The sequence below is a fragment of the Ursus maritimus genome, unplaced genomic scaffold (genome assembly GCF_017311325.1).
Source record: "Ursus maritimus isolate PB19 unplaced genomic scaffold, ASM1731132v1 scaffold_23, whole genome shotgun sequence".
NCBI classification, from domain to species: domain Eukaryota; kingdom Metazoa; phylum Chordata; class Mammalia; order Carnivora; family Ursidae; genus Ursus; species Ursus maritimus.
In genome coordinates this window covers 36,712,496-36,724,640 of record NW_024424786.1, presented here as the reverse complement: position 1 = coordinate 36,724,640, position 12,145 = coordinate 36,712,496, and the positions used below count along the sequence as shown (strand labels likewise).

The window sequence follows — 12,145 nt, the reverse complement described above, 5'->3', positions numbered from 1 at the left end:
TAATGAATCCCGTAAGTGAATTGGCCGACTCACCGGTTCGACTAATATTTCAAAAATATTTACGGGGGGCCAACTATGACCCAGGCGTTGCGAGTACAGCAGTGGACAAAACGGAGAGAAGTCGCATTTCTCTAGGAGCTAAAGGTCTGCAGTTCTTTCTCGCTGGGCTGCCTCAGCCCTTAAGGCGACCCCTCTGGATTGGTTTCGCTCCCTGTGAGCACGCAGGGCTCCGCACAAAGCCTTTCAGTGGCCTCACCTCCAGTTTGCAGAAAGTCACCTCCCGCGCAGCACCCATACCTTATGGCCTGCATTTCCTGCCTGAGGCCGCCTTTATTCCCCAATGCCCTCCTCCGCCTTTCTGTCTTCACCGTTCTCCAGATTTGGGGAAACTAAGCTAATTCCCCCCTGAGTTGCGCTGCCCTTTGTGCTGCCCCTGTCTGCTTCAAGGCCTGCGAACTCCTGGAGGGTCCCGCTCCTCTGTGTACAGCACTGCGCCTGGTCCCTTGCGCCCCCGCCTCCCGGCCTCCCGAGGCTCTGCATCCAGGCTCTCAGAGCGGCTGCCCTCTTGGTGCTGGCGCCCCCCTGTGGCCGCGAGGAGAATAGTTCCATCTTCCCCAAAGACCTCAGGAGGTCTCCCGATGTATGAGTGTGGGGAGCGCGTCGCAGCGCAGTCCCTCCCAACTGCTGGCCCTAGGGAAGAAGCAAGAGGCTGGAAGAAGAGCCCTCCAGCCAACAGCCTTTCTCAGGGGTCCTGGTTGGGGCGGACGTGGGGAGGGGGCGGGCGGTACTCACCGTGCTGGCTTGAGCGCGGGTGGCTTGGCACCCAAAGTGGGTGGCAATGACCGCGATGAAGAACTCGAGGATGGTGAAGATGGTAAGCACGGCCAGATAGCCCCTGCCCACATCCTGGGGACACACCCAGAGTCAAGGCAAGCCCAGCGCTCTAGCGCGCGGGAGGGAAGAGCCCCAGAGGGGCAGTAACTTGCCCGAGGTCACTCAGCCACCTGTTGCCCGCCCGTGCCCTTCCCTCTTCTGGGCTGCCGCTCCGGTCCCCCGGGCCCGTTCTTGGGGTAGGTCAGGGGGTCCATATCCGCACCGGGTCTATCAGGACTGACAAGCCCCGCCCACACCCACGCCCCGCGGCTCCCCGCGCTGCACGCCCCCGCCTCCCCCCACCTCCTGGATGTGGCTCTAACATGCTCTGGGTGTTCCCACTCCTGGGGGCGTCTGACAACACACCCAGTTAGTGACACCAAAATCCATGAGCAGAATGGCTGTCCCCGCGAAGGCCGCCATGGCACTGAGAATGTTTGTCCCCAGGCTGGTCCTTACCTGCAGGAGGGAGACAGGCAGGAGGGAAAGGAGCAGACGGAAGAGGCCAGGAGGAGACAGGAGAGAGGAAGGAGGCAGCAGCCCTCCCTGCCATGGCGACCCGTGGCCAGGGTTCAGGGCCCACTGCGGTGTGTGTGGTGTGCTTCCTGACCCTTCTCCCTTCTCCCCTGGTGTCTGGGGGGGAGGGGGCGGCCCTGCAGTGGCCCTTGCCTCTGTCATCTGGGAAGCTGCTGAGAGAGGGCAGATCTCCGTGGCCTCTCCGGAGGGACGCGGTTTGCCCCAGGCTCCTGGCCCTTGCTTACCTCGCACACCCCCCCGGTCGAGTGCCCTGCAGGTGCAGCTGCTCTGGGCAGGAATGGGGGGGGGGGCTCTGTTGTGGACACTGAGGCCCAGCTGGGAGAGGGGACAGGGTCATTTCCATGAGGTGTCAGGTGGGGGTGGGCAGAACAAGGTGCCGCAGACCCTGAGGGGCCCGGGGCAGGGGACAGACCGGAGGCAGGTGCAGGGGGCCCTGAGGCCAAGGCGGGACAGACCCTCACGGGGAGGCCTAGGGCCTCAGGGCAAGGGGATCTCTGGGTGGTCCAGGCGACCACTCAGGGCTCACTCTCCCTTCGCAGCCAGAACCTAGTGCACTTTTGATCCAGTAGCAGGAACCTGTGGCCAGGGGACCACTCGTTGGGGCTGGGACTGCAGAGCCCGCTCAAGTTCAAAGATCCCTGACACCTCTTTTCTTTTCTTTTCTTTTCTTTTCTTTTCTTTTCTTTTCTTTTCTTTTCTTTTCTTTTCTTTTCTTTTCTCTTCTCTTCTTTTCTTTTTTTTTTCTTTCTTTCCTCTTTCCTTTCCTTTCTTTCTTTAAAATGACATCGAGGAAGTCATGGAGACCAGAGCCAGCAAAGTGGTATTGAGTCGCTGCTGCAGCCAGGCATTGTCCCAGGTGCTGTGAGCATGGGGACAAGTCGGGTCCCTGCACTCCTGGACTTCACAGCCTGGGGGTCCCGAGTCCAGTCCTGCCCAGTTATGATCCATTCTCCACCCGGTGCCCAGCACCGGACAGCTCCCAAGAATGCAAGTAGGACAAGGAAACTCTGCTTCTGTTCTCAGTGGTCTCCCTTAAATATCCCTTAAAAGAAATTCTGAAGTCCCCTCTAGGCCCTGACTCCTCTCCCTCCCTTCTCCCTCTCAGCTGTGTCCTCCCTGTCTGCCTCCTTCTGTCTCCATGCCCAGGCTCTTCCCTATGTTGTCTTCCTGCCTGGGATGCTGGTCCCCAGGCTCTTCTGTGACTGTCCCCTCTGAACAGCGAGCTTGGTGGCACCCATCCCGGGAACTCAAACTGATCTTGCTGAGCTGAAGGACTCTCACATTACCCTGCATGCTTCCCTTGGGGCACGTTTCACGCTCCGTAACTAGTTTGTTAGTTGGTTCTGGGCGTCTTACCAGACCCCAGAGTGCAAGCTCCAGGAGGGCAGGAACTTGACCGTCACATCTGTGTTCTCTGAGCCTGGAGCGTGCTGAATGCGCTCCCATTCAAAGCCCCCATGGCCTCCCATTGCCCACAGAGGGGTCCGAGCCTCCACCACACGGACCCCATGCATTTCTCCACTTGCCTCCCCAGACCCCTGCCCTGGTCACATGGAGCTGCACGTGGTTTCCGCAGCAACCCTGCCCTTGACCCCTACTTGCCTTCTCGTGCTTGTCCCTCTGTATTTATAAATCCTACCCACCCACCCAGGCCCAGCTTAGCCATCTTCTCTCCCAAGAGAAATTTTTGATCTTTCCTTTCTCTGAATGACCATGAGTGCTCGGTCTGTGGACCCTCCCTTTCTGCCCTGTATTGCAAAGTGCGTTTTGGTTCCTCCTGTCCCATGTCAGGGCTGTCTGGGTGTCCTTTGGCACCTGTCATTCAGCAGGCCCCCAGGAAAGTTTGTTGAATGAGTGAATACAGGAGGGGTAGAGTAGAGGGGAATCAGTTGTGGCCCCGGGCCCCTCATTCAGACTTACCAGGCAGCTGGTGTGGCTCTTCTCAGCTGCCACTGAGAGCGACCCAGAGATGACAAACTGTGTGAGGAAGAGGGGACCCTGGTGAGGCTTTGGCAGGGACACTGGGCAGGCCACGCCATGCCTGGCCTCTGTCGAGACCAGGGAGAGGGCAGCAGCCTTTTGGCTGTCACCTCTCCTGCCTTCTGGGGTCTCTCTGTAAGGGTGTCCCCTGCTTACAAGGGGCCTGTCCAGGGAACTAGGGCCATAGCCGGCAAGGTGCATGTTCTCAGTGATACCATTCATATGTCACGCGTAACAGTTCCCCTAGAGAGGGAAAGTGATCGTCACCTTTTGCTGCAGAATCAAGGGTTGGTAACTAGCGCCCACATGCATTAGCTTTTGATTTCCTCAAACTCTGGAGTAGGTAGGGCCAGGACAATGCCTTTTAGATGAGGAAGCCGAGGCTGGACACTGCCTAACTTTCCCAAGGGACTCCATGGTGACACGCAGTGGCAGTGAAGCTGGGATTCAAACACCACTGGCCTCACTCCCAAACCTGTGCTCTCCTGGGGCAGCTGGGAGACGCAGGTGCAGACGGGGCTGTGTGAACGCCCGAAGCGCTCTCTCTCGATGTAGGAGATTTACCACTAACCATGTGCTCCCTGATTCTGCTGCAGGGGTCGGCGGTGGGGGGGAGCTGGTCAGACTCCCAGAGGACAGAGCTCTTGTGGGGCTGGGACCCACGAGCGGGAGTTGAGGGGTTTCTGCAGGCTGGGGTTTGGATGAGGGGTGAGTTTAGTATCCAGGTAATACAGGTGGTTAGTGTCCCCTGCCCTCCTCCCCAGCATCCCATCCTTTTTGGAGACTTCTCTGTGCCAGGCTCTTTGCTGGGAGACTTTCCCAGGCAGGAGTGGTGCCTGGCTTAGGTTTATGATTAGGGTTTGCAGTTAGGAGTTAGATTTAGACTCAGGTCCCTGCCTGGGCAGTGGGGGGGGGGGTGTCTGTGCCCAAAAGAATGTAGGGGGGCCGGCGCAGAGGGGAGAGGTGAGCCTTAGATGGCCCCGGCACTCACGCAGGCTCCTCCCCAGAAGGGGACGCCGCCTTCGATGAAGAGCATCCCCACGTGGCCGCGGCGGACCATGAGCAGCACGCTGCCGAAACCCAGGTGGATGAGGCCGATGAGGATCTGGACGGTCTGCGGGAGCGCGGCACCGCTCAGCCAGGCTGGCGGGCCGGCGCCACACCGCCCCCTGCCGGCCGCGGGGGAAACTCCCCGCCCCTCGGAAATAAACTCGATTCTTCTCTTTTGAGGAGACATCCTCACAGCAACCCTGAAAGACTGTTTTAAGAAGGAAAGCGGCTCCCACATCCGCGAGACACCCCCACCCCCCCGCCTATTTCCACGTCTCTAAGAGTCTGCATGTACTTTGTGCTCTGACTCAAGGATCCCAAGCCTCGCTCTGAGTTGCTACCAGGTTTTCTTAGCTCTCGTTTCAGTGACACAGCAGTCCCTGCACTGAATGCCTCACCTCCCCGCCCCCCCCGCCCCCAGCTCCCTGCAGCCTGCAGCGAATGTCCCGTTGAGCAGGTTGCTTACTTGAGCGTCTGTCTATCGCTGATGCATGCCAGCCAGCCGTGCGCTGGAGCTGTCTCCTACCGAGCTGACATCTGGGCTGCATTTCCTTTTAGACGTGGTTTACCAGCACCCCACCGATCCATTCTAGAAGTAGGAGGGTTTTCCCAAGGAAGGAGACGTGTGCTTCTGGTAAGTTCTGCCACGTGTTTTTCATGTGTTTTTGGTAATGGTTGAATTCTAGAACTGAGTGGCACATTGAAGGCCCCCACATTCATCCTCTGCCTACCCCAAGAGCCCTTTCCAGCTCCTGACTTCTTAGCAGGCCCCCTAGGTGGGGAGGTGCTCACCACCACTCAAGCCATCGTGGCCCATCTCTGGGCAGTTGTGACGGTAAACGGCTGGAATGGTTTTCTTGGGGTCACATGGAAGATGCATGTCTTTCCAGCACAAGTGCCGATATTTATGGCCATGACCACCCTGAATCTTCTCTCCCATTCTCTCTTGACCTGCTCGTCTTTCATCTTTCCGGCTTGCTCATGTGGCGTGGCGTCCCAGACGCCAGCACCGCTCCCCTCTGCAGGCTTGTCTCCTGCTCCTGAACACCCCCACCGCAGCGAGCTCGGCTCACGGCTGCCTCCGCCTGCACGCCTGTCTACACCGAGCAACGTGTACCTCCTTTAATCCTAACATGATGAAGTAGGTATTATCATTCTGATTTGGAGACAAGGAAACCCAGACTCAGAGATGTTCAGTAACTTGCCCATGGTCTCCCAGCGATGGAGTGGCAGGCCAGCCAACTCTAGAGATGCTGTTCCTTTACTGGGTGACACCCCCAAACACCTGTTTATAGTTCCCACTTTCTGTGTTTTCCAGCAGTTTATACATGTCTTGTCAAAGCCCTTTGGAGATCATGGGTTCCGTGGTCTGCTCTGATGGGGACCGATGACCCCATCTCTGTTTGCTGTCTCTAGTCCCTTCATGCACCAGGGACATGGTGCTGCCTTTAGTGTGGAATCTTGAATTCCAGCGAGTTCAAGCCAGAGCTCCTGGATGCTGCAGAGCAGTGGGATTGAAAGTGGAACTGCACAGTCAGGCCATCCTGGGGTGCAGGATGCCACCTGTTCCCTAATCTGTCCAGTGGGAACTGTGGTCCCTGTCTCCCAAGGTGGTGATGAGCTGTAAGGAGCCAGTGCGTGCACATTCCATGGCGCCGTGCGTGCCCCTCTTGGGGGTGCCCAACAGATGACAGCTGTTGTCACCACCGTCATCATCACCATCACCATCACCACAGCCTAAGCTATGTTTACGTCTTCCATTTAGAGAAACAGGCCAAGGGACAAACTGAAGACACTATATATGTATGTATGAGGATGAATATGTGTCTGTCTGTCTACCCGCCTATTTGATATTTTCTTTCCGCCCAGAAACCCATATCTCAGCCATCTGAGATTGGCAGAGACCTCACGCGACATCTTTCACGGACCCGCAGGAGCTGGCCCCTGCCCACCACTCCAACTTCATCTCACCTCCCTCCTTCTTTTGCTCATCACATTCCAGCCGTGTTAACCTTCCATTTCGTCCTTGAACAAGCCGCACTCATTCCCACCTCAAGGCCTTTGCACTCGCTGTTCCTCCATCTGTTGAGCCCTTCCCCCCAGCTCCCCATCTACCCTTGGCTTCCACATCCAGGTTTTAGCCTAAATGTCACCTCCCCACGGAGACCTGTCTGTCCACCCTTGCTCGCGTTGCCCTTCCCACGTCCATCGTGTTCGACCTCACTACCCTGTTTGGGGTCATCTTAGTCTCTGCCAGCCCCGCGGGGGATGGGTCTGTGTGTCTGGTACACAGCGGGATGCTCAAGTCCTCGCTAAGCATTTAGGGACCGCCTGCCCCCTCTCCAAGGTGTGCGTGAGTGCTCCCGTGCTGGGGCGCTCCCTCCCCGCCCAGCACCCCTGCACACATGCATGCCTCAGGTGGTCTGGGGAGGCTCTTCTTACCCCTAAAGCTTTGGGCTCTCCGGTCAGGAATGTCTCCATGGGCCGCAGGTCGGGCGGCTGGGCGGCCCTCGGCGTCTGCGCCCCCAGCGGCGGCTCCTCGAACTGCAGCACCCCGGGAGGCTGGCACATGGAGGTGGGCGGGATGGCTGGAGGCGGGCGGAGGCCGCTGGCGTTGCTGGGCGGCATGACGACAAACACCCCATTGCTGGCGGGAGCTGCGGACATGGTGCTCGGAGGGCCTGGGAGACAAAGGCTCAGACGATGCCGCGGCTGCTTACACATTCGCATAGGGCCTTTTAGTTTCTCAACAACATGCCTGGGTAGCCCTGCTCACTGCAGTCCAGGAGCACGGCGCCCAAATCCCTGATTGTCGTGGGGCAGCTTCACGCGGAGCAGTGAGGGATGTCCTAGATCAAGGGCCTCTATTGGAACTCACCTGCCATCTCCTGTCCCTCAGCCCTTCTGAGGAGCTGGTGTCGTAATGCCCTGGGGTCATTTCTGGCTGTGGAGGCTTTCTCTTTGGTCACTCAAACAATTCTATTAACGTAGCCGAGAAATGCATGGATTATGGGAGCGCCGTGTGTGGCTGGCGCGAGCAAACACCTTGGGGAAAGGCACCCAGTTAGCAGAAGATGAGCTGACTAGGACAGAGAAGAAGGACGAATGAATCTGCCAGATCAGACAGTTAATGGGTTCAGTGCAGGCTGTGGAGATGGAAGTCAGCATTTGAAAGCTGGCCCCTCTTGCTACTGTGAGATACGGGACAAGACGCCCACCTCCCCTTGCCTCAGTTTCCTTACTTATGAACTGGGGATAATGACACTGCTACCAATCTCATAGGGCCTGGCGTGAATTAGATCAAGAGAAGACACACGAACTTGATAAAAGCCAGTCTTCAGAGTGTGATTTGTTCTAATGCTACTTGCCTAAAAAGTTTCCTTAAAAGTAATGTGTATAAACCAGTCACGACGAGCAGTTCATTTTTTAACTGTTTAACAGTGCATGTCCCCCTGAGCTCCGACAGCTGTCATACCTGCTTCTCGGGGGAGAGTCAGCTCGCAGACCACGCAGCAAATTCTCTGTGGGTCTGCAGAGCCTCTCAGCCGACCAGGGCTCGAGCCCCCCTGTTCTGGGGAGACGATGCTCACAACACGCATGTCTTCCGGGGAGCCCCCGAGCCATTTATTTGTGTTGTGTCTGACCTACATCGGAGGATAGAGTGTTGGACTTGCTGCAAAGAAACAGAGCCAAGAGCACCCACAGGCTGTTACGCAAGTTTTCTACACCCAGGACTCAGCTGCGGGAACACAGGGTAAAAATGGGATGGTGTTTAGGGGGTGATAGACAGCATCTGTCATTTTGAAGGGCTTCCTAACATGGCTCCCCACAGCCTGGGAGGAGTGACAACGTGCAGGGCGGAGGACGGATCTGCACACGGATTATGCTAGGACTTCCCCATAAAGCGCCCACTCTGTTGGGGCTCTCATTTCTAGAAACTCACACAAAATGATTATTCCTAGACGTGAAAACAGCTTGGAACAGGAGCGGCAAACTTTGTCTGTGAGGAGTCAGGTAGTAGGTATTGGGTTCTTCTGTGGCAACTACGAGCCCTCGATAGCAGCTCGAGGCAGACACAGGTAACACCCCCAGGGCGTACCGCTGTGCCTGTCCGGCTGCGGTTACAGAGACAACACGCGGGCTGGATCGGATCCTCGGGCTGTCGTTCGCTGACCCTGTTCTTAGAACACTGCCTGGCATGGAGCTCGGCATAGGAAATGCTCAGTAAATCTTGCCTTAGAGCCTCAGATATTGTTTATACTGATTGTTGGCTGCAGTTTCAGGCAGAGTGTGAAACGGCACTGAGCCAGTCTACGTTCCCATAAAACAAGGATGATGATGGCTGTGCACTTGCCTCAGTTTTAGGGCGAGGTTGAAATGGGAACATGGATGAGAAAGTCCTGGAAGCTGGCCAAGTGCTGTGGGAGTGTTGGGGGTCCCTTTAGGGTTCCAGTTTCAAAGCAATGTTGGTATGATCCCATCTCATCATGAACTTCTCTGGAACTTTCTAAACAAGTTCACAGTGACTGAGCCCCACCCTGCTTCATGCTGCCAGGTACCAGGTTAACAAGGGCTTATAATAGACTTTTTCTTTTCTTTTTCTTTTCTTTTTTTTTTTTTGAGGACTTTCTCTTTTCCAGGCACTTCAAATATGTTATTTCTTATCCTCACAAGGATGCTTTAATAATTGCTGAAGGTTTATTTTATGGATGAGACAAACGAGGCTCTGAGCAGCAGAGGGATTGCTTGGGGTGACATGGCTGCTAGTTGGTGGAGCCAGGGTTCAAGTCCAGGTTAGCCCATCTCCAAAGCCTGCCTGGGTCCCCCTGTTGCCGCCCCAGGGGTTGCTATTTGCCCATTGTTCCAGCTCTTACATTCTGGGTGCCTTAACATTTGCGAGGGACACTTGACTTGTTTTTGCTAAATAAATGTGATTGGAAGGAAATACACAGCTTCTGGGTGGAGGTAGTTAGTTGTCAGAGAACCCAGACAACACAATGATCTTTTTCTCTTTGTCCCAGTGACTCGCAATGTCCTAGACGGAGGCTGCTCCGTCCGCCTGGGTCCCTGAGTGAGGACGATGCGGAGAAGAGCTCCCAGGGCGCATGAACACGAGGAGGAGATTAACCTTCACCGTGTTAAGTCACAGAGCTGTTTGTGACGGCAGCATAACCTAGCTGCTCCTGACTGTGACACTCCCCAAAAACGATGTAAATAGGGGTCGGACACAAGAGTCCGTGTCCTCGAGGAGCCTAGAGGCTAACGGGGGAGCAAGAGAAGTTTGCCATTCAGTCCGACAGACGACTACTGAGCATCTCTGAGGAGCACCAAGTGTAGGGGCTGAGAATACAGAAGCGAATTAAGACCCACGTCGCGCCCTCCCCGCCCCTCGCCAGGGGGAGCAGGGCCAGTGCTGGGAGAGGTCTGCAGAGCGAGGGGGAGGGATCTGACCCCGACTGGGGATCTCAGGGATGTCCCCAAGGAGGACATGGACCTAAGACAGGGGTCCTCGGAGGCGCTGCTTCTCTACTGTCACCTCCCTCACCCCAGGCCAATTGCTGTTCTCTTTCTCTGCTTCAGTCTCCTCGTCCCCACGCCTTGGCCTCCCCCGCCCTGCCAGGCATGTTTGGGAAGCAGACAGAGTTGCTGAGGACACTGCCAATGACGTCGTGGCCCGAAAGCCCAAGGCGATGGGAGAGGGAGTGAGATAGCAGGAAGACGGGGAGTTTGGGCAGAGGAGGACCCCCTGCCCCACAGGTCCTTGCCGAGTGGGCTGTGAACCCCGGATACTGAAGCCCTCTTCTTGCTCTAAGGGAGAGACAGGACAGGGCTATTAGCTGTACTTACAGATGAGGAAACAGTTTCAGAAAGGGTGAGGGTGTCTCCAATGGTCCCACAGCACCTCAGTGGAAGAACTGGGCTGCGTCCTGGACTCCTGCCTCCCGGGAGGAGGAGGGGGAGTGCTGACTTTAAGGACCTCACTCACTCTTGGGTTTGAACCCTGCCTTTGTCAGAGGGAGCGGGCCAGCGCTTGTGCCCCACTCCTGGGAGTAAGGGTTCTAAAACACTCGGAGTCAGCAGAACAGCACTGAATGTGTCTGCCGACTTTCCACCTCCTCCGGGAAGTTCATTTAAAGAGATCACTGGTGCCCTCACCGGCATCCAGAAAGGATATGTAACACCCGAGAGGGAAGAGGGACAGAATTTTAGAGTAAAAGGACAAAGGATTTCAATGGAACAAGTGTAACATGGAGAAAACCTCACTGCCTTGCCTGTAGAGCTGTCACTTCGCAGGGGGATGGGTGGAAACTGCCCGACACCCAGGGCAGGTTGTGGCGAGTTGCTGAGCCTTCCCTGGGGTCCATCCTGGATGTGGAGCAGCCCTGGAGGGGAGCGGTTGGAATTCGCAACATCTCTCCCGGGCAGGAGGTGAGAACGCACTGAAACCGAGACCTCGCTCTCCTCCCGAGAAGAGAAAACACCTATAAAAATAGGCTCTCTGCTGCTAAGGCGGGCTGGGCGGCAGCCCTGAGCACGACAGTGTGACATAGCTCCTGAGACCCACAATCTCCCCTCTCCACCCACCCCGGCAGCCAAGACAGCACCATGGCACCCTCGGGCCGGGACCACCCCTCTGTCGCATTCTGGGGGCCATTTGGCCCATGCCGCCGGCTCTGTGACACTCGGAAAGCAAACTCTTTTTTTCCTTACCAACCAATCAGCTAAACACTAAGGCATGTGAGCCAGAGTCAGGCAGGTGGGAAAGGTGGGAAGTCATGGTCCCCTGCCTCCAGGAGTTTATAGGGCACCCACCGGCAGACTAGCTGTGACAGACGCAGAAGGCACCCAGACACCAAGATAGGCATGGCCGAATGAGCAAGGGTGGTGCTGGCTCCTCATATGCACAGCGCTTTACAGTTTGTAAAGAACTGTCATCTGTATGGGAACCATGGACCTTACAACAGCCCTGTGAAGCAGGTGTTATTCAGCCCATTTTGCAGACCAGTAAAGTGAGGGTTAGAAATAGCAGTGTGGATCCTAAAACTTGTATGGAACCACAAAAGACCCCCAATAGCCAAAGCAATTCAGAAAAAGTAAAACAAAGCCAGAGGCATCACGATTCTGGATTTCAAGCTGTATTACAAAGCTGTAATCATTAAGACAGCATGGTACTGGCACAAAAACAGACACCTAGATCAATGGAACAGAATAGAAGACCCAGAAATGGACCCTCAATTAAATGGTCAACTAATCTTCGACAAAGCAGGAAAGAACATCCAATGGAAAAAAGACAGTCTCTTCGACACATGATGTTGGGACAACCAGACGGTGACATGCAGAAGAATGAAACTGAACCACTTTCTTACACCATACACAAAAATAAATGCGAAACGGATCAACGACCTAAATGTGAGATAGGAAACCATCAAAATCCTAGGGGAGAACACAGAAACCTCTTTGACCTTGGCGGCAGCAACTTCTTATTAGATATGTTGCTGGAAGCAATGGAAGCAAAAGCAAAAATGAACTATTGGGACTCCATCAAGATAAAAATCTTCTGACAGCAAAGGAAACAATCAACAAAACTAAAAGGCGGCCTATGGCATGGAGAAGATATTTGCAAACAACATATCTGATAAAGGGTTAGTATCCAAAATCTATAAAGAACTTACCAAACTCAACACCTGAAAAAGAAATAATCCAG

General features: G+C 55.4%; 1 protein-coding gene across 2 annotated transcripts in view; it reads right to left on the bottom strand.

Annotated features, from left to right (window-relative positions):
* The window catches only part of LOC103678151 (membrane-spanning 4-domains subfamily A member 15), a 10,890-nt gene extending 3,223 nt beyond the window's left edge, over positions 1–7,667 (bottom strand). The window contains exons 1-5 of one of the 2 annotated variants that reach the window (XM_008707463.2): positions 6,883–7,667; positions 4,382–4,504; positions 3,331–3,387; positions 1,240–1,332; positions 793–906 (exon numbers count right to left, since the gene is read on the bottom strand). In XM_008707463.2, the coding sequence (XP_008705685.1) occupies positions 793–906; positions 1,240–1,332; positions 3,331–3,387; positions 4,382–4,504; positions 6,883–7,170 (675 nt within the window). In that variant the 5' untranslated portion in view covers positions 7,171–7,667. The remainder of the gene's footprint in view (positions 1–792; positions 907–1,239; positions 1,333–3,330; positions 3,388–4,381; positions 4,505–6,882) is intronic. The other variant, XM_008707464.2, reaches the window with a different exon arrangement.
* Positions 7,668–12,145: the final 4,478 nt, after the last annotated feature.